We start from the raw sequence: 27,065 nt of genomic DNA, 5'->3' as shown, positions 1-27,065 counted from the left end.
CTGCCGCTCTAACCATTGAGCCACACTTCTCCACTAAACAGGGTCGTTTTTAGGGTTTAGGGGAGGGCAGGCAGTTCTTAAGGCTGGGTCAGGGCTGGCAAGGGTCAGGTTAAGAGACAGAGTTAAGGGACAGGGTTTTAGGCATTAAGGGAGCCGGAGTGCACAGCGTGGGGTTTGGGAGAGTGTAGGGGTATTTGCACTTCAGGGCAGGGGAGTTTGTGCCCTAGGGCGGTGTGGAGGGGAGTGGTGACCTTAGCCATGAATTCCCCTTTACCATGCATGCCTTTAACACAAACATTTGTGGCAAAGGCATGCGTGGTAAAGCAATGCGTGGTTAAGATGCAGTTGTTATTCAGATTGCGTTGTTTAGGCATGCGGGGTTTGGGATTACGTTGTTTCGTCATACAACCTGGACAGCTCATGTTTTATTTCACACATCTTCTTGCACTCTTCATGTAGTTTATTCTTATCTGTCCAACTTTATGTGATGAATTGTTTTACCATTTTCAAAATGTTAACCTCCTCATAACCAGCCCACTAATCTTCCTCCAAAATTTCCAGATTGTTCTCATCGAATATTGCAACACTGTATTCATCCCAGTTACTACAGACATGCTCAGTCAATGGTAATGGGGAACGACTCAAATAATCAGGTACATTATTCTTACTGCCAGGTAGATATTCCACATGAAATCTAACAATCTGAGCATCATCCTCGCAATGCGAGATGTAGGCTTTATCACTGCAAACCAATGTTAAAAAATTCACAAGTGGTTTAGGATCTGTGCACAATGTAAACCTGGAAACCCATAAATATTGTTTGTATTTTTTCATGGCCCACACTGCCGCCAGCATCTCCTTCTCGATTACTGAGAATTTGTCCCCTGCCAGAGACAAGGAGTGAGAAGCATTTGTTACTGTACACTTTGCCCCAGCTTCAGAAATCTGTGTTAGCACAGCGCCAAGATCCTTGCCAGTGGCATCAGTTTTCACTATACTGAGAGCACCAACTTCAAAACCTTTCAATGGAACTGTTGTACAAATTTGTTTAATGGTTTCAAAAGTAGTTCTGCACTCCATTTAAATTCTTGCCTTTCTTTCAACATCTGCCTCAACCCATATGTTTTCATGCCAAAATTCTTTAGGAATTTAGAGTAAAATTCTACCAGACCAAGGAATGATCTGACTTCATTCTTAGATGATGGTGCAAACGCCTTGATCATAAACTCAATAATGTCTTTCTACAGAGAACTATCCCCTATGCCTACTTCATACCACAGGTATGTTATTGACCTTAAGGCAAACTTGCACTTCTTCAATTAAGCAGTAAGTCATTTAGTGGCTAATCTACCTAAAACAAATTTCAGTCTGTAATCATGCTCTTGTCTGTCTCTACCCATCACCAGTATGTCGTCCTGGAAATATGTCACCCCTTCTGTATGTATCTCTGAATAACTTGTGATTTAAATGCTGAAATTCTACTGCTTATGAAACTAGGTCACAGAACACGCTTATGAACATATGACATTCAAATGGCAATATGAACAATGTCAAACTCTTATTGGATGGATGTAATGGAACCTGATGATAGGTAGTGGACAGATCAATTGTAGAGAACCATTTAACTTGCCTGGTTTGAGCCAAATGTTTGTCAATCCTGAGAAGTATTTTTTGTTAAAGTCTCTCAGATCAACACATAATCTTATATGACCATTTGACTTACGGGCCACCACAAAAGGTGGTAACAATTATGCACCCTACATAGGCTCAATAATTCAATTTTTCTCCAGATTGTCCAAATCTTCCATTACATTTCTTTTCACAGTTACAGGTATGTTCCCGCCTTTATGATAAGCAGGCGCAGCACCTTTCTTAATCATAATTTTGTGTACAAAACCTCTAAATCTTCCAACATTTCCTGAAAACACACTAGGAAACTGATTTATCAGTTCATCCTCCATAGAAGCTGCTGGTTCTCCCAGCAACAAATCCTGGTATTTGGTGTTGGGATCTAACGTAATACCTAAGGCTCCTTGATCTATCCATCCAAGGACAGAAGGCCCCTTTTCTGCTACATATAGCTTTCCTTGAGATTGCCTTCCATTGAATTCAAATGTGACAGATCTATATAGCCAACAACATGGATTTCTTTACCTGTGAAAGTAACTGGTTGCCTATCAGTTGGGGTCAAATGGTCACCTAATACACTTGTGAACTTGTCTTCCCACACAGAACGCTGCAGTATAGTGTAGGGTAAGCCAGAATCTGCCACAATCAGTATGTCTACCCCAACAATAGCCATATTGCATAAAGGCTTTCAGAACTGCATCCTCAATAGTAAGGATGTTATCATCACACATTGACTCATTCTCTGCATCCTGCTTTTTTCATTATTCTCCATAATGCATTTTCTAAGTCTTTATTCTTGCCACTTTTTTTCCTCCAAACTTTGGCAAAATGTCCGGTAATACTACAATATGAACACTTTGACTGTGTAGAAGGACAACTGTTGTCTCTGGCTATGTATCCCCTATTCCCACACCTGAACCACACTGGTGTTTATTTTCTTTATCAGAATTCATTTTTTCATTCTGTTTCCGAACAAAATTCTTCATACCTTGCTTCCTATACTTCTTTTCACTCACTCTGTTACTTGTGATTACACACTAATTCACCATCTACCTCATTAATTGGTTTATGCAGCTTTAGCACATCTTTTGACATCTCAGCTTTCTTGGCAATTGCTATAATCCCATTGTGCAGTGCATCACCACACACCCACTACTTCTCTTGATTACCAGAATTATTTAAATGCATGACAATTTGGTCTCTTATAAGTTCATCATGCAAGGCCCGAATGTGCACGATATTGCAATTTATTTGAGTGCAGCTACATAATCTTTAACAGACTCCATTTTAGACTGTTTCTGTAGGAAAATTTGATATCTGTCTATGGCTGCACATACCGCTTGTAGGTAGTGACTGTCTACGTCTTTAAGTGCATTCTTAAATTCGTCTCTGTCAGCATTAGTCTTATGTTTTTTTTTCCATCTGGCTGTAAACTGGTAGGTACTCTGGAGCTAAACTATCTAACAAATATTTTTATCTTCCTTGTAGAAGTAAAGTCTTTGCCATTCTATTCCTCAATAGTAGCTATATAGTTCATAAAGTGATCCTTCCAATCTGACCACTTCATTGGGGTTCACCAGCTTGGTAACTCCTTTGTAATAACATTAAAAATGAATAAATCTGTGTCATCAGGAAGCTTCAAGTGCCTACACCAACTAAAGTAAAAACCGGCATCCAAGCACCCTATACATTTGAGATTAACCAGTTGTGCTCATTGATATGTATTTCAGGGAAGCAGGCATCCTGGCAAGATGGCTTGTTTAGCTGTCTGCCCTCCGCCGGTTTCACAGTGCAGGAGACTCCTCCCGAACACTTTAGCTCCAGCATTCGAATTTTCTCAGTTAAACACACCGGGGCGGTTGTCTTTTCACAAAAAGTAGAAGAACTGTTTTTGTTAAATTAAAGAAATGTGGGCACATTGTGCCCCTCAGATCCCGCCCACTTCGACCAGGGGCCATGGTGTGGATTTTTCTGATGAATGAAACCGAGGCAGGGTCCGATGCAGTTCATCATGAACCAAGGAGTTTGTCTTCCAGGGCAGGGGTCCGATGAAGGACCAAAGAGGACGAGTACCAGGAGACAATGGAAAGAAGGATCAGACACAGAAGGGCCAAAACCACAGAGATCAGATCAAGGAGGATGACAGGCCAGAAGGGAATGGCCCAGGATTGGGAGACCACAGCTGGAAAGGGCTATGGCGAGCAGGACCAGAATCCCCTGGATCAGAATGACCTGTATGGACATAACGGACCAGAAAGTCCAGGTCCAATGGGATCAGAAGGTCTATGAGGGTCAGACTCATCAGGGTCCTGAGCAAGGGTTACAAGGACTACCTGAAACAGAATGCCATGCAACATGGAAGCTATGAGGACCAGTGCCAGAGAGATGAGGTCCCAGGTAGACCATTTTTGGAAGGACCATGATACAGGGGACCAAGGTCAGATGGACATGAACAGGTAAACAAGGAGAAGCAGAAGGATTAGGATAGGGGAGGAAGACCGGGGGAGTGGGAGGGCAAGGGAAATGAAGGCCAGTGGGACAATCACCAGAAGGCCAGATACATCAAGACCAGACAAAAAAGTACCAGAACTAAGACCAGGACTACATGGACCAGGAAGACCAGGAGCAGGACCAGGGGACTAGATAAACCAGGGGAGCAGGACCAGGAGGACTGATGGACGAGAAGTAGGGTGAGTTCAATCTGTTGACCCACGCATACAAAGCTCTACACAACCAAGGAACACTTACATCAACCACTGCCTGAGCTTCCACCATCCTTCCGGACAGCTATCCTCCGCGTCCCTCTCCCTCACCCGCAGCCCCCTCGTCCACCGCAGTGGAAGTGGAGGAAGCTCCTTCAACCTCACGGCCAAGACTTGGAACGACCCCCCTGCAGCTACGGACCTCGTCCTCTCTCCTGGAACTCTGGGGAGCATTAAAAACCACTCGACACCCCAGCACCTGGATAACCCCCCTTTTTTGCCCACAAGGGTGATTAGCTGCGCCATATAAATCCATGAATTGATTGATTGAACGCAAAGGCCCTGGGACCATGAGCTCCTGTTCTTCATCTGATACCTGTTTTATGAGGTTATTAAAGTATTGAAGGAAGACACCCCACTCAACCCAATGGTGGCTGTCTCCTCACCGAGTAGGTCAGTGCCACCTGGATGGGTTCAACCAGATATGAGAGCTGGTATGGAACGATATTCTAGACAAATGCAGGGATCCAGTTCAAGTACAATCGCCTGTGGGTATACCCTGGAAGTAGTTTATTGAATAGTTACCCCTATTACGAACAAAAACTCAAAGTCGGGATGTCCTATGAAAACACAATGGTTTCTACATCCTATGACATCATTGTTCCGGTGAACCTTTTTACACATTAAGCAAATTCACTTTGATAACGTGCGCTTTTCCCATCAATTAGCTCAATTTGCATTTATGCTTTGTTTACTACGTTTTATTTTAAATTTAGTTACCCCAAAGTGAAAGGCCACTGTATCTGACCCCCCTTGTATTCTGAAATCAGTTCTATACTGTTTTTAATGTACTTCAATCTCTGTGAGTGATAGAGAGAGAGAGAGAGAGAGAGAGAGGGAGGGAGGGAGGGAGAGAGAGAGGAGAGAAAGAGAGGAGAGAAGAGAGGGAGGGGAGAAGAGAGAAAAGAGAGAAGAGAAGAGAGGGGAGAAGAGGGAGAGAAGAGAAGAGAGGAAGGAGAGATAGGGGAGAGGAGAAAGAGAGAGAGAAGGGAAGAAAGAGGAGAGAAGAGAAGAGCGGAGAGAGAGGGGAGAAGAGAGAGAGAGAGAGACGAAAGAGAGAGAGGATAGGAGGGGGAGAATAGAGAGAGGAGAGAGAGAGTAGAGGAGAGAGAGGGCGGGAGAAGAGAGAGAGGAGAGAAGAGAGAGGGGAGGAGAGAGAGAGAGAGGAGAGAGAGCGTAGAGAAGAGAGAGGGGAGAGAAGAGAGAGAGGGGAGAAGAGAGAGGGGAGAAGAGAGAGAGAGGAAAGAGAGAGAGATAGGAGAGAAGAGAGAGGAGAGAAGAGAGAGGGGAGAGAGAGAGAGAGGAGAGAGAGAGGAAAGAGAGAGAGGAGAGAAGAGAGAGAGGAGAGAAGAGAGAAGAGAGAGGAGAGAAGAGAGAAGAGAAAGGAGAGGAGAGAGAGAGAGGAGAGAGAGAGAGGAGATGGAGAGAAGAGAGAGAGGGAGGGATAAAGAAGTTGAGCTTCAATCTTGTATCATAGAGACTCCCGTTATTTTCTGCTGCCCATTGATAATCTTTCGGATGGAGGCCTCGGAGCGCCGAGCGCAGCCTGTCTCTTCTTTCTTTGTTTGTTGATAGTGATGAGGCCCGTTAGGGCTCCCGCTGCTGCGCCCAGCGCTGCTCCCACTATAACCCCCGGTACCCCCAGGATGACTCCGCACATGCCCCCGGTGGACGCCCCTGCAGCGCACGACGCGGCGACGCCCAGGCCTTCTATGATCTTGCGCTCTGTTGATATGACGTCATTCTTCAGCTTTTCTTCATAGCGCTGTTGGATTATTTTCATCTGCTTTTGTCGGTATTGTTCAATCTCCTCCTCCTCCTCCTTTGTTATTCCCCCTTTCTTCTTGTTTTTCTTTTCCTTCCTACGTCTTACTTCGGTCTGCAGCTCTGCTAATTCTTTAGCTGTTTCTGCCACCAGGTTTCTGAGATTCTCCAGCTCTTTTGCATTCAAGACTTTCTCGCAGTTCGCAGGCACTCCGTCTCTTATAATGCCCATCACATAATCCTTAGCCGTTTCTGCCACTTCTGCAAGCTCAGCGGCTCCTTCTGGTGCCCCCTGCAGGCGGGTCCCGGAGGACGGTGCTGTCGGTGCCTCGACCTTATCTGCCCGCTCTTCCAAACCCGGAGCCTCGGCCAGTGCAGCTGCATTGGAATGCAAGTCTTGCTCGCGGTTTCTTCTCATGCCCACCCCATCATCGGGAGCCACCCGGGCCGCTCCTGGAAGCGCGGAGGCCCCTTCTGCTGTCTCCTGCAGGTGGGGCATGGAGGTGTCTGCTGTCGGTGCAGGGATCGGACCACGAAACCGCTTTATGAGAATCAAAACCATAGATATAATGGAAAGCAAGCCTGTCGCGAGGCTCCTGCGCCTCCAGTTTATTGTCATGCGCTCCCCATCATCCGTAGCCACCCCGGCCGCTCCCCCCAGCGGAGCGGCCAATTCTGCTGTCGGGTCTGTGCCCTGAGGATTGGCGACATAAACAGGCTGATAACTAACCATCGGTTCCCATGACGAAGTTTCTGAGTAGGCAGACAACTCATGCGAACAATCCTGAGACGGTGCTTCTTCTAAAATACCGTCAACTATACTTGTCGCTTCCAACTGTGACATCGCGTCCTCCGCACCTGCCTCTCCAGCGAGATGTTGGTTTCTGGGCCCTTTCTAGCTGTTCTTTTAACACAAGAATTATTCTTAGCTCCTCCCCTTGATGTCTGGGTCTCAGCAGCGCCTGGAAATAAAAACACAAGTTAAACATGAGAGAGACAGAGAGAGAGGTGAGAGAGAGAACAAGAAAGAGAAAGAAAGAGAGAGCGAGAGAAAGAAAGAGGGAGAGAGGGAGGGAGAGAGAGAGCCACGAGAAGGGGGAGAGAGAGAGAACAAGAGAGAGAGAACAAGAGAGAGAGAGAACAAGAGAGAGAGAAAACAAGAGAGAGAGAGAGAGAACTAGAGAGAGAGAGAGAGAACTAGAGAGAGAGAGAGAGAGAACAACAGAGATAGAGAAAGAGCGAAAACAAGAGAAAGAGAAAAAGAGAGAGAAAAAGAAAGAGAGAAAGAGGGATAGAGGAAGGGAGAGAGGGAGAAGAAGAGAGAACTAGCGAGAGAGAGAAAAAAAAGAGAGAGATAACAAGAGAGACAGAGAAAGAGAGAGAGAGACAGAACAAGAGAGAGAGAACTAGAGAGAGAGAGAGAGAGAGAACAAGATAGAGAGAGGGAGAGAAAACCGGAGAGAACAAGAGATAGAGAGAGATAAAGAGAAAGAGGGAGAGAGGGAGGGAAAGAAGGAGCCAGGAAGAGGGGGAGAGAGAGAACAGGAGAGAGAGAGAACAAGAGAGAGGGAGAGACATAGAGAGAGAAAACAAGAGAGAGACAGAGAGAACAAGAGAGAGAGAGAACAAGAGAAAGAGAGCGAACAAGAGAAAGAGAGAGAGAACTTGAGAGAGAGAAACAACAAGAGAGAGAGAAAAAGAGAGAGACAGAACAAGAGAGAGGGAGAGAACTAGAGAGAGAAAACAAAAGAGAGAGACAACAAGAGAAAGAGAGAGAAAGAGAGAGAGAGAAAACAAGAGAGAGAAAACAAGAAAGAGAGAGAACAAGAGAGAGAGAGATAGAGAGAGAGAGAACAAGAGAGAGAGAGAACTAGAAGAGAGAGAACGAGAGAGAGACAAAGAGAGAGAGAAAGAGGGAGAGAGAACAAGAGAGAGAGAGAGAACAAGAGAGAGAGAGAGAAAACAAGAGAGAGATCACTAGAGAGAGAGAGAACAAGACAAAGAGAGAGAACACGAGAGAGATAGAGAGAGAACGAGAGAGAGAGAGAACTAGAGAGAGAGAGAGAGAACAAGAGAGAGAGAGAAAACAAGAGAGGGAGAGAGAACAAGAGAAAGAGAGAATGAGAGAGAGAACTAGAGAGAGAGAGAACAAGAGAGAGAGAGAGAGCGAGAACAAGAGAGAGAGAGAACAAGAGAGAGAGAGAGAGAACTAGAGAGAGAGAGAGAAAACAAGAGAGAGAAAACAAGAAAGAGAGAAAACAAGAGAGAGAGAGATAGAGAGAGAGAGAACAAGAGAGAGAGAGAACAAGAAGAGAGAAAACAAGAGAGAGATCACTAGAGAGAGAGAACAAGACAAAGAGAGAGAACAAGAGAGAGAGAACAAGAGAGAGATAGAGAGAGAGAACGAGAGAGAGAGAGAACTAGAGAGAGAGAGAGAGAACAAGAGAGAGAGAGAGAGAAAACGAGAGGGAGAGAGAACAAGAGAAAGAGAGAATGAGAGAGAGAACTAGAGAGAGAGAACAAGAGAGAGAGAGAGAGCGAGAACAAGAGAGAGAGAGAACAAGAGAGAGAGAGAGAGAGAACTAGAGAGAGAGAGATTACAGCTTGCCATTGTTTTACCAGAAAATCTCTATTTGAATTACTATTTGTGAGAAGTTGGCCTGGCATATGCTGGTCACTAGTTATAGTGGCCACCTTGCACCAGTCCAATTCAACTCTTATGGTAGATAGGTTTAAGACAACCTTTAAAGAAAGCTATCCTAGTGGTAGCTGTGGAGAGCAGCCTTCAGGCTAAGTCTCTGAGGAATGTAAAGCAGCTTATTTTACCTTATAATCTCTTGAATTACCAAATGAAAGAACACCACGCAGGTATATATATCAAATATATATGTATTTATTTCTAGACATACTCTACTAATCGCTTTATGGGATTAGAAGCCAGGAACACATTCAAATATCAACGTTTCTCAATAAGTTAAGCACAAATATGGCTGGGGCCCTAGGGGCGTACCAGACCATATACTAAAAAAATGGGTTAAGAAAATCGACTTGCAAAATGACAAGGCCTAGGGCCTGTAGAATCGCTGGGGCTTCACCACTGCAGTGAAAGCAGGTAAGTAGCAGGCCCATGGGAGACGCGTGCAGTGTGTGAACACAGCAGCGGGTTCCCTATTGATTACAATGGAGCAAGTTGCGGTTTGATTTTTAAAGTTTTAGGGTACTTCGAGGAAGTCTACAAGCAAGCCACTTACAAGGTAAGTAATTTGAGGGCCAACACACACTAGGGCACTGGCGTGCACAAGTTACCTCACCCAGGGAAGCCGGGTGCATAGGTGTCTTTTGGTGTCGGGTCTCGTCGCTGTTTTCTATGGAGACCAAAGAAGACTTGCTGCTTTTGTCGAATGAAGAAGTGTCCGGTGGAATCCAAGGGTGGATTCAAGATGGAGATGACCTGAAAATTGAAGGGACAGTGTTCAAAGTCACTTGCTAGTGACCGGTGGCCAGGAAGATGGCTGACCACGGATGTCGGGTGATTTCAGGTTGTCAATGGTGTTTTGACTCTTCGCTCACGAGGTCCAGGAGAGATCGACGATGACCAGCAGCTGGATTTGGAGTGTCCCACGACGTCTGCAGCTGACTGGGGTGTCGACAACCGGATTGGAGCCAACAAGCCTTGGCAACAGCAAGTCTCGTGGAAATCAAAGAAGGTCAGCGTTGCAGACCAGCAAGGTCTGAGGGACTCACCCAGCAAGGGTGAGTGAGGGCAGGCCTGGAGCAACCAGGGGAGCCCTTTTAGTCGATAAGAAAGTCTTTGGGGGACCAACAAGCCAATGGGCAAGGGATCGCAAAGACGCCTCTTGAGGAAATGCTTCACAGGAGCCCACAGTCACTCGGGACGGGGTAGGCCTCTGATTTTCGCTGCAAAACCTGCTGGAGGCTTGGTACGCAAGTGGTCCAATGCACAAGTTTGTAGAACGTCGTGAAGGGGTTGTACTTGACAACAGTGCACGGTACACGGGTATTGCTGTTCCCCATCACTCGTGGGGTCCACTCGCCACAGCTCTGCTGGGGACTCACAATGGCTGTCGAGAAGTCAGGAAATCTACTTCCGGGGCTGCAGGGACTTCGAACTCCGGCGGGAGCGGGAAAGTTTGCGACCGTTGATTAAGGTTTTTGGTGCCTGCCAAGCAGGGGAGTCACTCCTTGACTCCAAGGGAGATTCTTCTGTCTTCCAAAGGTAGTGGAACGTCGAAGGGCCAGGATTCCCCTTTGTAGAGCGTCGCCCAGGGTTATCTGCTTTGCAATGGCAAGGTTTGCTATCTTATACTGAAGATAGGGGAGGGACTAGCTCTATGACCACTCCTCTGGGAGGGTCAGGGTAGGGGGTGGTTACACCCACTTTCCTTTGTCCAGTTTCACGCCAGAGCAGGAACAGGTAGCCCCTGAACCGGCTTCAGCTGGCATATGCACAGAGGAGCCTACTGCTCCCCCAGTGCAGGACTTCAAAGCACTCTAAGAGTGCACCCACCCAGCTCCAATACACTAAATCCTGCCTGGGAGGTGGTGACACCTCCCTGTGACAGGATGCCTATTGTTGGGCCTCCTCCACTGCGAGTTTCAGTCAGCAGCAGGAGGGCAGCCCAGTGTCTGTGCTGGTGGCATCCATTTTGTGATGCCAGGGCTCTTTCAGATTTCTACTGTGTTACCACAGTAGGTACATGTCGTCCCCGCTAGAAAGGTGGAATCATACCCCCACACCAGTTACTGGTGTGGGGGTATGATGTAAAGTTGTTTGACACCAAACACAACATGTTTTGATGCAGTCATTCCAAAGTTAACATTTACCGTTGGGTTATAATGCACTTAAGAGTATATGGTTTAACTGCATTCACAAACAGGCACAGAGAATAGACTCTGCCAGCTGCAGAGGGACCCTGCTCATGCAGAGGCACCCCCTCACATGGAAACCAAGCACCCTGCCCTCAGGATTGATAGGGCCTGCCACAGGGGTGGTTGATAGGCTTATATGTGTGTGTATGGTGAGATATAGGAACCTATATCTCTGTGAGGAGTGCTAACACTACCTTACCCAGGCTGCAGTAGCAGGCCTGTGGTGTCAGATTGAGTCTGCTTCCCAGGGGTGGCATAATACATGCTGCAGCCCCTGGTAGGCCTGTGAAGTGCCTATGCCACAGGTACCTAAGGTACCATATACTAGGGGCTCATAAGGTACCACAGTATCCAATCACTAGTGCATCTACTATGCACACCAAGTCGTTTAGAGAGAACAGAGAGACTGGGGCCCTGATTAGCAGGGACCCAGCCAGACTATAGCCAAAAACCAGTGTATACATCAGAAAAAAAGTGGGGGCATCATAAGTGCAGATCCTACTCTCCTACACAACCCCCCCCCCCCCCCAAACGCAGGGACACTAAACTAACCTTGATCAGTTGAGTCTTCATGTTCTAAGTGGAAATACCTTGAGAGTCCATCTGCATTGGAATGTTGGGTCCCAGGTCTATGTTCCACTGTATAGTCCATCCCCTGTAGGGAAATGGATTTTCACCTTTCATCTGTTTGAGCCATAGGAGGGGCGTATGGTCAGTCTGAACTATGAAGTGAGTGCCAAACAAGTATGGCCTCAGCTTCTTCAGGGCCCACACCACAGCAAAGGCCTCCCTCTCTATAGCTGACCAACGTTTCTCTCTAGGGGTCAGCTTTCTGCTTATGAAAGCTACTGGCTGGTATTGACCTTCATCATTAAGTTGAGACAGTACAGCTCCCACACCCAGCTCTGAAGCATCTGTTTGGACAATGAACTTCTTTTTGTAGTCTGGACTCTGCAACATGGCGGCAGGGCACATTGCCTGCTTGAGGTCATCAAATGCCTTTTGACAGCTAGCTGTCCACTGAACCTTTATTGTCATTTTCATAGAGGTAAGATCGTTTACGGGGGTCACTATAGATACATATCCCTTAACAAACCTCCTATAGTACCCAGTTAGGCCTAAAAAGGCTCTCACCTGTGTCTGGGTGGTTGGAGCAACCCATTCCATGATGGTTTGGATTTTGCTCCGCAATGGTTGAACTAGGCCTTCACCTACAAGGTGGCCCATGTACACAACCTGACTCTGCCCTATCTGGCACTTAGTGGCCTTGATAGTGAGGTGGACCAGGTGATCCTGCCAGGTGGAACTGAAGACAGCAATATAATCTAGATAAGCTGAGCAATAAGTTTCCATACCAGTCAGAACTTTATTAACCAACCTCTGAAAAGTGGCAGGTGCATTTTTCAAACCAAAGGGCATTACCACAAAGTGATAGTGCCCACCAGGGGTTGCAAATGCTGTTTTGACCTTGGCATCATCAGCTAACTTGATTTGCCAGTAGCCAGCTGTTAGGTCAAATGTACTGAGGTACTTGGCTGAGGCCAAAGTATCTATTAGTTCATCTGCCCTGGGAATTGGATAGGCATCAGTCCTGGTGACTGTATTGAGGCCTCTGTAGTCAACACAAAACCTCATTTCTTTCTTACCACCCTGGGTATGAGGTTTAGGTACAAGGACTACTTGTCAGAGAAGAGCGAGTCAGGAAGGGTCCCATCCCGTCCCCTTTATTACTTTAATACGGGATCTTATTAAGACAGCAGACGCCGTTTATCAGCATCTCTGCCGTGTGACTGGATGTTCGGCGGGACTCCAGCTACCCTCCTGCAGGCCACGACTGACCCCTCACAAAGCGCTCCCAAAGCGACGCTGTGTGTACTTAAGAAGGCGCTACGCAGGGAGGGCGCCTACATCCAAACTCTCTCTCTACTCTGAGCGGGGACAGTGCTTGTGCAGTCTGACGCTATTCCGATATTTGCTGACCCCGAGCGTCGGAGTGGACGCTTGCTGTTAATTATCCTTGTTACCTGCCCTCCAGGATCGTTGCAGAAATGCTGCCTTGCCGCTACTGACCCTGCCCTGTAGTCCCCCCGCCGCCGCAAGTACAACCAAGCGGCCGCCGAGTGGGGGAATACCTTTCCCAGCAGGCAGAGCGCAGGACACGCCAGGGACGCGCCAGGAGGCGCTTTAAAATAACGTCATCACCCGCGTCGCGGGAGCGCGCGGGGTTAAGCCCGGGCAAAGGGCGGGTCCTCTGTGGCCCTCAGGGGACAGAAGGTGACGGGACGGGCCACCCCCCTTTCATCGCCATCATCCTGGGACACAGCACAAGGTGACAGTGTCAGTGTTTTCATATTATTGCATGTGTTGCCTGTTATAGCTGCTAAGCTTAGCCCTTCATAAGTGCCCAGTGTTCTATTTGTCCCCCCGGACTTCTCCTACATGATGACTATAGTAAGAAAGACTCCTGTGGCTACAAGATCTTCGACTAGAAATAAGACTGTTCCATCTACACCATTACCGTCTCTTACAGCCATTGACTTGATGTTACAAAAGACTATAGGTGTAGTTGCAGATGCTATACAAAATACGGAGAGGCGTCTTTCAATGACCCCAAATATGTGCTTTCCTAATCTTTCATTGCATACTACTGCCATTAACAACACTGCGGAGTCCTCTATTAATTTGGAGGAATCACTTTTGCTGCAATCCTTTACAGGGTTACCCAGTGGCCAAAGTAGTAGGAAAAATGCATCATTAGCCTCACCTATACCAATAAATAGCATAGAAGGAAGCCCTTTGTTTACTTCTAATTCCGGGGACAATTTGTGCCTGTCTCAATCAGGAATTATGCCACTAAACCCCCCAGGGGAAGTACTTGCTGAAAGCTCACCTCTTGTAAATATAATAGCAGCAGACAAACCGCTTTCCCCAAAAAAGACGAAACGGCGTTATGGGAAAAAAACTAAATCTATTGTGAGGAAAACATATAGACCTCTAGGCAATCATAAGCCCTCAGCAAAGGATGTTTGGTTAAATTTTAGACTGGCTAAACCAATTACTAGAACACCCAATTTGATTACAACATCTTCTAATCAGGGCGTATTATTGCCCAACGAAACACAGCCAGAGTATACTAAAACCTATACAGACCAGACAAGCCAGACCGAAAGGGCGAGTACGTCAGATAAACTATACCTGACAGAACTGGAACATCTAGTCAGATCTCTTTTGCAGCCTATAAGCGAAAGAATTATTAGTATAGAGCAAACCTTAGTGAAGTTTGAGAAGTCCCAAAAAAAGGACACTACGAGCATGTTAAAAATTCTTACTGCACCCACACAGAAGGACAGCCTTTTACCGGCCAACGGCAACCATAAGCAAACTAACACTAAAAAGACACGATCTAAGAAAAATACTGAAAATGATAGTTCTAATTCGGCATCTACCCCCTCCCTGGGTGTTATAGATCATAACGTTCCAAATCCGCCTATATGTGTAAATAACGAAACGGCAGTAGCGTCGACTCTGCCCACTATCTCAAATGGTTCCACAACTGGTAGTGATGAGAGTGAATGGGCTGCGGAAGGTTTACCCCCTGCCTCACTTGATGATCAGGCTGAGCCTGAAAGGCCTATATCAACAGAAAATACAGGCATAAATACACGACCAGCGCAAACACCTAAGCTGACACAACTAAAAAAACCCATTCACATTAATCTTCCTCCTGAATCCCACTTATACACCATAGTAATGATAGGTGTACCGCAATTAGAAGTAGGCAAGGTAGAGAGCTATGGGGATTTGAAAAACAAAGTGAGTCACTGGTTAACCGCCCATAGACCGATCCCTCCCCACATTAGTGGTAAAATAACAAATGTTAGGAGGGTCGACTGGGTGGGTCACAGATTTAAATCCACTGAGGGCGACTGTATTGTTGTCAACTTTAAGGATAATCGTGCAGCAAGGCACATTACTAGCTGGAAGGATGGCCCGATTAGCAGTTTGATCGGTACTATGGATCTAAGTTATTTCTATCCCTCAAGTGATCACAGTTTAAATAAAGTGTATCCATACCCCATTTTAGAGCAGGAGAAAACCTATGACAATTGTAACTTATATCACAATGGAGTAACTCCAAGGAACCATGGACATTACACTGCAGGAGATCAAAGACAGTATAGGAGAGACATACTCTGGGAGACCAGACAGGTCAACCATCCAGTAACTTATCATGAGAGATGGGAGGCCTCACATGGGTTGTATCATCACCGCGACCACTCTCAACTAATATACCCTAACACCTATTACAATGTACCTACTTCAAACAGGTTTGATGTTTTTTATGAGCAGAATGGCTTGGAGGGGGTCGACTGACTACATGTTGCCCCAGCCATACCAACGCATACCGGTCACACACAAATTAGGGCTACACAAGCAGCAATTGTTCCCTTTCCAACCGCTGAATTAGATACCAACAATGAGGTAGAGCTAGATGTAGACTCTCTAACGGACAGCTCCGTATTACATGAGCACATTCGTACACTGCATGATCTGCCCGAGGCTTTTAATTTTCCTCCAACCCATGTAGAACCAAACTCTTCTACAATAGAAACTATGGGAGACACACACGTAGAACAACTTAATCGGTTATTAGAACCTATAACCACAGAAGTCGCCACTGGAATAGAGTCTGGTGATGCTTGTAATGCGAGTTTAGTCTCCTGGAATATAGCAGGTTTGGCTGATAAAATATGTGACTCTGCCTGGTTGGCATTTGTTAAGAAATACGCAGTTATATGCCTCCAAGAGACAAGGATGGAAGATAATAATGCCTTCATTGAGGGCTACCAAAGCTTTCTTAGGCCAGCAGCCCCCTCAATTAGTGGAAGAGCAAAGGGGGGCCTGGCTATTTTCATTAATCTGGCACTTTCCTGCCAAATAAGTAACCGGTATCATGCAAATCGGAATATCCAAGTGCTCGAATTGAAGAGAGGCAAACATGCTCTGACTTTAATTAATTTTTACAATGCTATAAACAGCCAAGGGGAATGTAATATACTGCTTCTGAAAGAGATGCTGAGAGAGGGAGCAGGTACACTGTCACGTAACTTACTGATCGCAGGTGATTTTAATGTACACCCATGTGGTAACCCAGGAGTCACCCCTATGGGATCTCTGGGGTGTAATAGTGTGAATGGTTTTCATTTTGACCACTCCAGGCGCGGAACTTGTCTCAACGATCTGTTGAATGAAAATAACCTATCTGTAGCTATGTCCATGGTGCCTGAGTCCAAGGTCTTTGATGCCCCAACATTTAAAGGCCCAGGTCAGGGGTCTTTTATAGATCATATATGTGAGAAGTTGGCCTGGTATATGATGTTCACTAGTTAAAGTGACCACCTTGTACCATGCCAAGCAACCCTTATGGTGTGGTTGTAAGTCAACCTTTTCGGACTAGCTGCCCTAGTGGTAGCGTAGGCTAAGCAGTCTTTGAGGCTAAACACGTTAAAGCGTGTTAAGCCAGCTGTTTTACCAAATGTAACCCCCTTTTATACCAATGAAAGCACACCACACAGATATATATTCAAAATATATATGTATTTATTTCTCAAAGTATCCCCTAGACTCTTTATGAGCACAGGAGCACAAATCGTTAAACAAGACAATGTTATAATATACAGAAGTTGCACTTTATATGGATGGGCCCTGGTGGCCACTCAAACCATATACTAAAATAGTGGTATAAGTACCACGAACAGGAAAGGGAAAAGGCCTAGGGCCTCTAGAATCGCTGGGCCTACAAGGAGCTAACTTTAGTTAGTGACCAGGAGGTCCACGGGTCGCGTGTGCAGTGAGTAAAGTTACACGCGGGCTCCCATAGGTTTTCAATGGGTGCGTAAAAGTTTAAAAGTTACTGCAGAAAGGATTTTCTGGTTGGACTACGATCTCAAGATTCAAAACACAGACACTAGAGATGTTTCTCTACACTTGGGCACCGGAGTGCCAGCGTTACCTCACCCACAGGAAGCGGGTGCATAGGTCTCGAAGTGCGTCCGGTTTCTTCTATCGATTCAATGGAGAGTGATGACAAAGATGCTGCAGGCGGTCGGTCCAGAAGAGATGCGTTGGATCCAAGGGTGGATCGGAGTTGTAGAAGACCTGAAAGCAGAGGGGACAGTGTTCACAGTCACTAGCCAGTGACCAGCGTGGCACCAGGTAGGTACCAGGCGATGTCGGGTGCAAACAGGTGATGAAGGGTAGCTTGTCTCTGCAGACACGTGGTCCCCGAAGGTCGACGACGTCCAGGAGTCGAGTCACGAGCTGTCCCACGCAGGCTCTCGCTGTCGGCGGTGTCGGCGACTCGAAAGAAGCAAACAAGCCTTGGCAAAGGCAGGAGTCGTGGAAAGTGAAGAAAGCTTCTAACTCTGACCAGCAAGGTCAGAGGGGCTGCTCCTTTGGAGGGAAGCAGGGGCCAGTCTGGAGCAACCAGATCAGCATCGTAGTTTTCGTAGTTCGTTGCCACAATGGCCACTAGCCAACGGGCCAGGGACCGGGCAGGCGCATCGAGATGCAAAGTGCAGAGGGGCCCCACGCAGATCGTGGAGATGCTGGAGGGCTCACCTTTGGTGCAGATGCTGCTCGGGTGTTGGGCTTCTCAGGACCCAAAGCACAACTTGGAGGGAGCCTCTGTCGTTGCGCTTGCAGCTTGTCGTCGGTCTTCCAAGATGGCTGGCTCCACGTGTCTCGGTGCCTCCACGGGTTCCTTCTTTGCAGGGACTGTGGATCGGGCGGTGAGAGGTCTGGAGGTCCAGTTCTTGTTGGGCTCTGGGCTCGGGCTCCGGCAGGAGGCGGCGGCAAAGCAGACATTGGATAGCTGGTTGGTGCTTGCGTTAGCAAGATGGTCACTCCCTGACCATAGCGGAGATTTCCTTCAGTCTTCTGTGCAGCAGAATGTCGAAGTTCCCGTCTTCTTCTTAGTTTCAAGTTGATTCCAGGATGTCTGAAGTCTTAGGACACAGCTCCTACCTTTAAGCGGATTCTAGGGGCCGGACTACCTGCTAGGTCCCTCCCTATGGGTGGGACCAGGAAGGGGGGTGGTTACACCCCCAATCCTTTGTCCAGCTCGCCCCAGGTCCGGGGCTGGTGTGCCCCAGGACCGGTTTGAACTGGCATATGCACCGAGGCTCCTTGTGAGCCTCAGGCATGTCTGATTCTATTGAAGCCCTACCTGACCAATACACAAAATCCTGTCTGGGGTGGTGCTCGCACCTCCCCTGGCAGGAAACCCTTTGTCCACGTCTCACAAGCTGGAAGGACTTCCAGCAGCAGGAGGGCAGACTTGTGTCTGTGGTGGCAGCATCCATTTTGTGGAGCTGAGGCTATGTCTGATTTTACCCGGGTTTCAGGTACTGTACATGTCGTATCCCTCTAGAAGGGTGGAATGCTAACCCCGTCGCCAGAATTGGCGAGGGGTTAGTATTCCAATTCGTATGACACCTTACTCGACATGTTTTGATAAAGCCAAACCAAAGATAGCATTTAACCGCGAGGTTCATAATGCACTTAAGAGTATATGGTATGGCGATATCTGGAAACAGTAAAAGGAAGTGGTTCCGATCACTGCAGACAGGCTCAGCTCATGCCAGAGCACCATCTCACATGAAACCAAGCACTCTGCCTTCAGGATTGTTAAGGCCTGCCATAGGAGTGACTTATAGGTTACTATGTGTTCCATTTAAGGTTAGGTATAGGTATACTACACCTAAGTAAGAGGTGATTACACCAACTTACCCCAGCTGAGTGATCAGCCAGTTGTGTCAAATTGTTAGGCCAGGCCAGGGGTGGCATAATACATGCTTCAGCCCCTGGTAGGCCTTAGATACACCAATGCCCTGGGTACCTAGTGCACACCGGTACAAGGGGCTCACAGGGTGATCTAGTTCCAATTGGTTATGCACCTAAAGTGCATAGTGTGATTTTAGTAGAGAGAACAGCAGGCTGGGGGTCTGATTAGAAGGCCCACAGCCTCAATATGCCAAAAACCAGTGAAGCAAAAAGCAAAAAATTTGGGGTGACCATAGGATAGCAGACCCTACTCTCCTACACCCCCCCCCCCCAAACGCAGGGACATTAAACTAGCCTTGACCAGTCTCGTCTTCATGTCCTAAGTGGAAGTACCTGGAGAGACCATCTGCATTCCCATGGTCTGTACCTGGCCGGTGCTCCACTGTAAAGTCCATCCCCTGTAGGGAAATGGACCACCTAAGCAGTTTGGGGTTTTCACCCTTCATCTGATTTAGCCACAAGAGGGGCTTATGGTCGGTCTGAATCTTGAAGTGAGTGCCAAACAAGTATGGCCTCAGCTTCTTCAGGGCCCACACCACAGCAAAGGCCTCCCTCTCAATAGCTGACCAATTCTCTCTGGGGGTCAACCTTCTGCTAATAAAAGCAATGGGTTGGTCTTGACCATCTACATTAAGTTGTGACAGCACAGCTCCCACACCCAACTCAGAAGCATCTGTTTGGACAATAAACTCTTTGGAGTAGTCAGGACTTTTCAGGATAGGTGCAGAGCACATGGCCTCCTTCAGGTCATCAAATGCCTTTTGACAGCTTACTGTCCACTGAACCTTTTTGGGCATCTTCTTGGATGCCAGATCATTAAGAGGAGTCACAATGGACCCATAGTTCTTAACAAACTTCCTGTAGTACCCAGTCAAGCCCAAGAAAGCTCGAACTTGAGTCTGGGTGGTTGGAGGAGACCAGTCCTTGATGGATTGTATCTTACTCTCCAGTGGTTGAACTTGGCCTCCACCTACAAGGTGGCCCAAATACACAACCTTACTCTGCCCTATCTGGCACTTAGTAGCCTTGATAGTGAGGCCTGCCTTTTGCAGAGCCTCAAGTACCTTCTTCAGGTGGATCAGGTGATCCTCCCAGGTGGAGCTAAAGACAGCAATGTCATCAAGATATGCTGCACAAAAGTCATCCAGCCCAGTAAGGACTTGATTCACCAACCTTTGGAAGGTGGCAGGTGCATTCTTCAGACCAAAGGGCATCACCAAAAATTGATAGTGCCCACCTGGGGTTGAGAATGCTGTTTTGGCCTTAGACTCCTCAGATAATCTGATTTGCCAATAACCAGCTGTCAAGTCAAATGTGCTCAAAAACTTAGCAGAAGCTAGTTTATCTATGAGCTCATCTGCCCTTGGAATAGGATGTGCATCTGTCCTAGTGACAGCATTGAGTCCTCTGTAATCCACACAGAACCTCATCTCTCTCTTTCCATCTTTGGTGTGAGGTTTGGGGACCAGAACCACTGGGCTAGCCCAGGGGCTCTCTGAGGGTTCAATGACACCCAGTTCCAGCATTTTGTGTACCTCAGCCTTTATACAGTCCCTGACGTGGTCAGGTTGTCTGTAAAGTTTGTTCTTTACAGGCAGACTGTCACCAGTGTCCACCACATGGGTGCACCAGTCAGTTTGACTAGGTATCAAGGAGAACATATGTTGAAATGATTGCAGAACCTGTCTGCATTCAATCTGCTGATGCTCAGTGAGGTTGCCTCCAAGGGTCACTCCTTCAACTGAACCATCCTCAGGGTTCTGAGACAACAGGTCTGGGAGAGGGTCACTCTCTTCCTCCTGTCCCTCATCTGTAGCCATGAGCAAGCCAATGTCTGCCCTGTCAACATATGCTTTTAACCTGTTAACATGGAGTACCCTGTGGGGACTCCTGGGAGTTCCTAGGTCCACCAAGTAGGTGACCTCTCCCTTCTTTTCCAGGATTGTATGGGGTCCAGACCATTTGTCTTGGAGTGCTGCTGGGGCCACTGGCTCCAACACCCATACCTTCTGTCCTGGCTGAAACTCAACCAAGACAGCCTTTTGGTCATGCCAAGCTTTCTGTAAGGCCTGGCTTGCCTCAAGGTTTTTGGATGCCTTCTCCATATAGTCAGCCATCCTGGAGCGGAGACCAAGTACATAGTCCACTATGTCTTGTTTAGGCTTTTTGAGAGGTAACTCCCATCCTTCCTTCACTAAACACAGTGGGCCTCTTACAGGGTGCCCAAACAACAATTCAAAGGGGCTGTAGCCAACTCCTTTTTGTGGGACCTCTCTGTAAGCAAACAGAAGGCAGGGTAGAAGGATGTCCCATCTTCGCCTGAGCTTTTCAGGTAATCCTTTGATCATACCCTTTAGGGTCTTGTTGAATCTCTCAACAAGCCCATTGCATTGTGGGTGATAAGGAGTGGTGAACTTGTAGTTGACACCACATTCCTTCCACATAGCTGTCAAGTATCCTGACATGAAGTTGGTACCTCTGTCAGAAACCACCTCCTTAGGAAACCCCACTCTGCAGAATACTCCCAGCAGGGCCCTGGCCACAACAGGAGCTGTAGTGGTCCTAAGGGGAATTGCCTCTGGATACCTGGTGGCATGATCCACTACCACCAGTATAAATCTGTGCCCAGATGCAGTGGGAGGATCCATGGGACCCACTATATCTATTCCCACTCTTTCAAAGGGAACCCCCACCACAGGTAGTGGTATTAGGGGGGCCTTTGTTGTGCCACCTGATTTGCCACTGGCTTGGCAGGTTACACAGGAGCGACAAAACTCCTTGGTATCTTCATTCATGTGAGGCCAGTGAAAGTGAGGGACAAGCCTGTCCCAAGTCTTGTTCTGGCCTAGGTGTCCTGCTAGAGGAATATCATGGCCCAAGGTAAGAAGGAAGCCCCTAAATTGCAGAGGTATAACCAACCTCCTGGTTGCACCAGGCTTGGGGTCTCTAGCCTCTGAATAAAGGAGCCCTTCATCCCAATACACTTTATGGGTACCTTGAGCATTCCCAGCAGCCTCAGCAGCAGCCAGCTGTCTGAGGGGTTCAAGAGATGGACAGGTTAACTGAGCCTGCCCCAAGTCAGCCCTGGAAGGTCCCCCTGTCCCCAGAAACTCAGCCTGATCAGGTTCAAGCTCTTCAGGGACAGTTCCTTCAGGGTTCTCTAGATCATCTTCCTGGGAAGGCTGATCATCACTTGGAGGCAGGGGGGAAGGCACAGCCTTAACCCTCCTGTTCTTCTTCTTGGTAGGTGCTTGGTCCATTGTTCCAGGATCCAAGACCTGAGGTTCAGTGAGGCACTTTTTGGCCTGTGACCTGGTCACAGCAAGGACATGTGGTGATATACCTAACATCTCTGCATGTGTCCTGTACTCCACTTCTGACCATAGAGAACTCTCTAGGTCATTGCCCAACAAACATTCTACTGGGAGGTCTGCACTAACCACAACCCTTTTGAGGCCAGTTACCCCTCCCCATGAGAAGTTAACAACTGCCACACTATGTGAAGTAGTGGCATTGCTGGCATTGGTCACCAGGTAATTCTCACCTGGTATGTACTGTCCAGGGTCCACAAAGCCTGGTGTCACCATAGTGACACTGGCACATGTGTCCCTGTAGGCTTGAGCCACTTTTTCATTTATTAAAGGAGTCTGTCTGTACTTGCCCAGGTTACTGGGGCTCACAGTCAGGGACAAATCCATGTCCCCATCACAGATCAAGACTGCCTGTGTCAGGGCTCTGTCTAAGTCAGAATCTCCTTCAGTCCCCACAGTGATTCCCACTACACTCTTTGTTTGGGGACCAACACTGCTAACAGTAGTACTGGGAGCAGGTGCCTTAGGGGCAACAGTGTTGGGGGCTCCACCCTTCCTACAATCACTAGTCCAGTGAGTTGTATTCTTGCAATGTTTGCACCAGGGTTTCTTTGGACCTTCTTTCTTCTTCCCTTTAGGTTGGGACCCACCCTCGTTAGTACTAGTTTGGGGCCCTGTTGAAGACTTCTGGTCTTTAGGTTTCTGATCTCCACCCTTTTGGTCTGTTTTCTTCTGATCACCCCCTTGGCCCTGGTTCTGGTTCTTTTGCTTAACCCTGGTTCTGACCCATTTGTCTGCCTTCTTTCCCAATTCTTGGGGAGAGGTCAGATCTGAGTCAACCAAGTGTTGATGCAGTTGCTGGTTCTGACAGTTATTTAAAATCTGTTCTCTCATCATCAAATTGTACAATCCTGTATAATCAGATACCTTACTTCCCAGCAACCAACCCTCCAAAGCCTTAGTGGCACATTCAATGTATTCAGACCAGTCCTGAGTCTGTGTATTCTGGGTGTCTCTGAACATTAACCTGTACTGTTCAGTGGTTAAGCCTAACCCATCAACTAGGACACTCTTCAGGACTCTGTAGTTTCTGACATCCTCCTCCCTAACAGTGAGGAGTCTGTCTCTGCCTCTTCCTTCAAAGGAGAGCCAGAGGATTGCTGCCCACTGGTCTTCAGGAACCTGCTGCACTTTGCAGGCTCTCTCAAGAGCAGTCATCCATTTGTGGATGTCATCCCCACTTTTGTAGGGGGGCACAACCTTGGACAGGTTCCTATTGTCAAAGACCCTATCCTTGTCCTTAGGGACAATGCTGCCACCAGTGGGTATAGACCCACTCTCTTTAGGTTGCCTAGCCTAACTCAGTTTCTCCTCCATGAGAGCTACTTCTAGCTCCTGTTTCCTGATTCTCAGCTGAGCTTCCTGCATTCTGGCCTCATGCTCCCTCCTCTGAGGGGTGGTCATCCTTCTCCTGGAGTGACCTTGAGAGCCTCTAGAGGCATGAGAAGCATTAGAGTCACCTGAGTGATTCCTTTGCCTCCCAAGCCCCTGGTTAAGTCCACTGGGGAGATCCAATGGGATGATCCCATTGTCAGTCCCCAATAGCCTTAGTTTAGCTGGGCCAAGTATAACACTTGGCACTGGGCTATTTCTCCCTTCATCCTCACTACCATCTGTATCCCTATCACTTTCATCCTCTGTAGTATGAATCTCATCTAAGGGGTGACTATTGGAAAGGGGTACCTCGGTGGCATCTTCAGAAGGGGGGCCTCCTGTTCCAGTCCCTAAGGGGCCTAACTGGGAGGCTTTCTTGAGAGCTTTCTGATCTTCATCAGCTTGCAAAAGCTCTCTGAGTTCAGCAGAAGTAGGGTTCTTGGACTGTTTAAGGCCCCTGATATTTGCCAACTGCCTGAGCTCATTTTGATTTAGGGTAGCAAAGAGAGTTGGTGCCCTCTGGGGGTCACTCTCGACAGAGATGGGTACCTTGGACCCCTCTGCCCCCTCCATTGCTCTTAAGTGTGGGCGGATGTGTTGCAATCTACCTACACTTGGGTTTACCTACTAAACCTATCTAGTAGTTGTAGTCAGGGTGTGCTACTCCCTTTGCTCTACAACAACTAAGTTCAGTAGAACTTAAGTATATCTATCTTGTTTTATATGTACCTACAGGTACCTATGTGATCTTTCAATTGGTAACCAAGAGATTACAATGGTAAAACACAGCAAGCTCAAATCCAACCGCTGCTCACCAATGTGAGAAGTTGGCCTGGTATATGATGTTCACTAGTTAAAGTGACCACCTTGTACCATGCCAAGCAACCCTTATGGTGTGGTTGTAAGTCAACCTTTTCGGACTAGCTGCCCTAGTGGTAGCGTAGGCTAAGCAGTCTTTGAGGCTAAACTCGTTAAAGCGTGTTAAGCAGGCTGTTTTACCAAATGTAACCCCCTTTTATACCAATGAAAGGACACCACACAGATATATATTCAAAATATATATGTATTTATTTCTCAAAGTATCCCCTAGACTCTTTATGAGCACAGGAGCACAAATCGTTAAACAAGACAATGTTATAATATACAGAAGTTGCACTTTATATGGATGGGCCCTGGTGGCCACTCAAACCATATACTAAAATAGTGGTATAAGTGCCACGAACAGGAAAGGGAAAAGGCCTAGTGCCTCTAGAATCGCTGGGCCTACAAGGAGCTAACTTTAGTTAGTGACCAGGAGGTCCACGGGTCGCGTGTGCAGTGAGTAAAGTTACACGCGGGCTCCCATAGGTTTTCAATGGGTGCGTAAAAGTTTAAAAGTTACTGCAGAAAGGATCTTCTGGTTGGACTACGATCTCAAGATTCAAAACACAGACACTAGAGATGTTTCTCTACACTTGGGCACCGGAGTGCCAGGGTTACCTCACCCACAGGAAGCGGGTGCATAGGTCTCGAAGTGCGTCGGGTTTCTTCTATCGATTCAATGGAGCCTGATGACAAAGATGATGCAGGCGGTCGGTCCAGAAGAGATGCGTTGGATCCAAGGGTGGATCGGAGTTGTAGAAGACCTGAAAGCAGAGGGGACAGTGTTCACAGTCACTAGCCAGTGACCAGCGTGGCACCAGGTAGGTACCAGGCGATGTCGGGTGCAAACAGGTGATGAGGGGTAGCTTGTCTCCGCAGCCACGTGGTCCCTGAAGGTCGACGACGTCCAGGAGTCGAGTCACGAGCTGTCCCATGCAGGCTCTCGCTGTTGGCGGTGTCGGCGACTCGAAAGAAGCAAACAAGCCTTGGCAAAGGCAGGAGTCGTGGAAAGTGAAGAAAGCTTCTAACTCTGACCAGCAAGGTCAGAGGGGCTGCTCCTTTGGAGGGAAGCAGGGGCCAGTCTGGAGCAACCAGACCAGCATCGTAGTTTTTGTAGTTCGTTGCCAAAATGGCCACTAGCCAACGGGCCAGGGACCGGGCAGGCGCGTCGAGATGCAAAGTGCAGAGGGGCCCCACGCAGATCGTGGAGATGCTGGAGGGCTCACCTTTGGTGCAGATGCTGCTCGGGTGTTGGGCTTCTCAGGACCCAAAGCACAACTTGAAGGGAGCCTCTGTCGTTGCGCTTGCAGCTTGTCGTCGGTCTTCCAAGATGGCTGGCTCCACGTGTCTCGGTGCCTCCACGGGTTCCTTCTTTGCAAGGACTGTGGATCGGGCGGTGAGAGGTCTGGAGGTCCAGTTCTTGTCGGGCTCTGGGCTCGGGCTCCGGCAGGAGGCGGCGGCAAAGCAGACGTTGGATAGCTGGTTGGTGCTTGCGTTAGGAAGATGGTCACTCCCTGACCATAGGGGAGATTTCCTTCAGTCTTCTGTGCAGCAGAATGTCGAAGTTCCCGTCTTCTTCTTAGTTTCAAGTTGATTCCAGGATGTCTGAAGTCTTAGGACACAGCTCCTACCTTTAAGCGGATTCTAGGGGCCGGACTACCTGCTAGGTCCCTCCCTATGGGTGGGACCAGGAAGGGGGGTGGTTACACCCCCAATCCTTTGTCCAGCTCGCCCCAGGTCCGGGGCTGGTGTGCCCCAGGACCGGTTTGAACTGGCATATGCACCGAGGCTCCTTGTGAGCCTCAGGCATGTCTGATTCTATTGAAGCCCTACCTGACCAATACACAAAATCCTGTCTGGGGTGGTGCTCGCACCTCCCCTGGCAGGAAACCCTTTGTCCACGTCTCCCAAGCTGGAAGGACTTCCAGCAGCAGGAGGGCAGACTTGTGTCTGTGGTGGCAGCATCCATTTTGTGGAGCTGAGGCTATGTCTGATTTTACCCGGGTTTCAGGTACTGTACATGTCGTATCCCTCTAGAAGGGTGGAATGCTAACCCCGTCGCCAGAATTGGCGAGGGGTTAGTATTCCAATTCGTATGACACCTTACTCGACATGTTTTGATAAAGCCAAACCAAAGATAGCATTTAACCGCGAGGTTCATAATGCACTTAAGAGTATATGGTATGGCGATATCTGGAAACAGTAAAAGGAAGTGGTTCCGATCACTGCAGACAGGCTCAGCTCATGCCAGAGCACCATCTCACATGAAACCAAGCACTCTGCCTTCAGGATTGTTAAGGCCTGCCATAGGAGTGACTTATAGGTTACTATGTGTTCCATTTAAGGTTAGGTATAGGTATACTACACCTAAGTAAGAGGTGATTACACCAACTTACCCCAGCTGAGTGATCAGCCAGTTGTGTCAAATTGTTAGGCCAGGCCAGGGGTGGCATAATACATGCTTCAGCCCCTGGTAGGCCTTAGATACACCAATGCCCTGGGTACCTAGTGCACACCGGTACAAGGGGCTCACAGGGTGATCTAGTTCCAATTGGTTATGCACCTAAAG

General features: G+C 47.8%; 1 protein-coding gene across 2 annotated transcripts in view; it reads right to left on the bottom strand.

The window, feature by feature from the left end:
* Nucleotides 1-830: 830 nt before the first annotated feature.
* The window catches only part of LOC146839098 (uncharacterized), a 91,952-nt gene continuing 65,717 nt past the window's right edge, over nucleotides 831-27,065 (bottom strand). For both annotated transcript variants that reach the window (XM_085603123.1, XM_085603124.1), the window contains exon 2: nucleotides 831-7,117. In XM_085603123.1, the coding sequence (XP_085459249.1) occupies nucleotides 5,878-6,999 (1,122 nt within the window). In that variant the 5' untranslated portion in view covers nucleotides 7,000-7,117 and the 3' untranslated portion in view covers nucleotides 831-5,877. The remainder of the gene's footprint in view (nucleotides 7,118-27,065) is intronic.

This window comes from Triturus cristatus, chromosome 4_2 (assembly GCF_964204655.1).
Source record: "Triturus cristatus chromosome 4_2, aTriCri1.1, whole genome shotgun sequence".
NCBI lineage: Eukaryota > Metazoa > Chordata > Amphibia > Caudata > Salamandridae > Triturus > Triturus cristatus.
Note: the sequence above shows the minus strand (reverse complement) of the source record. Positions and strands in the feature narration are given on the sequence as shown.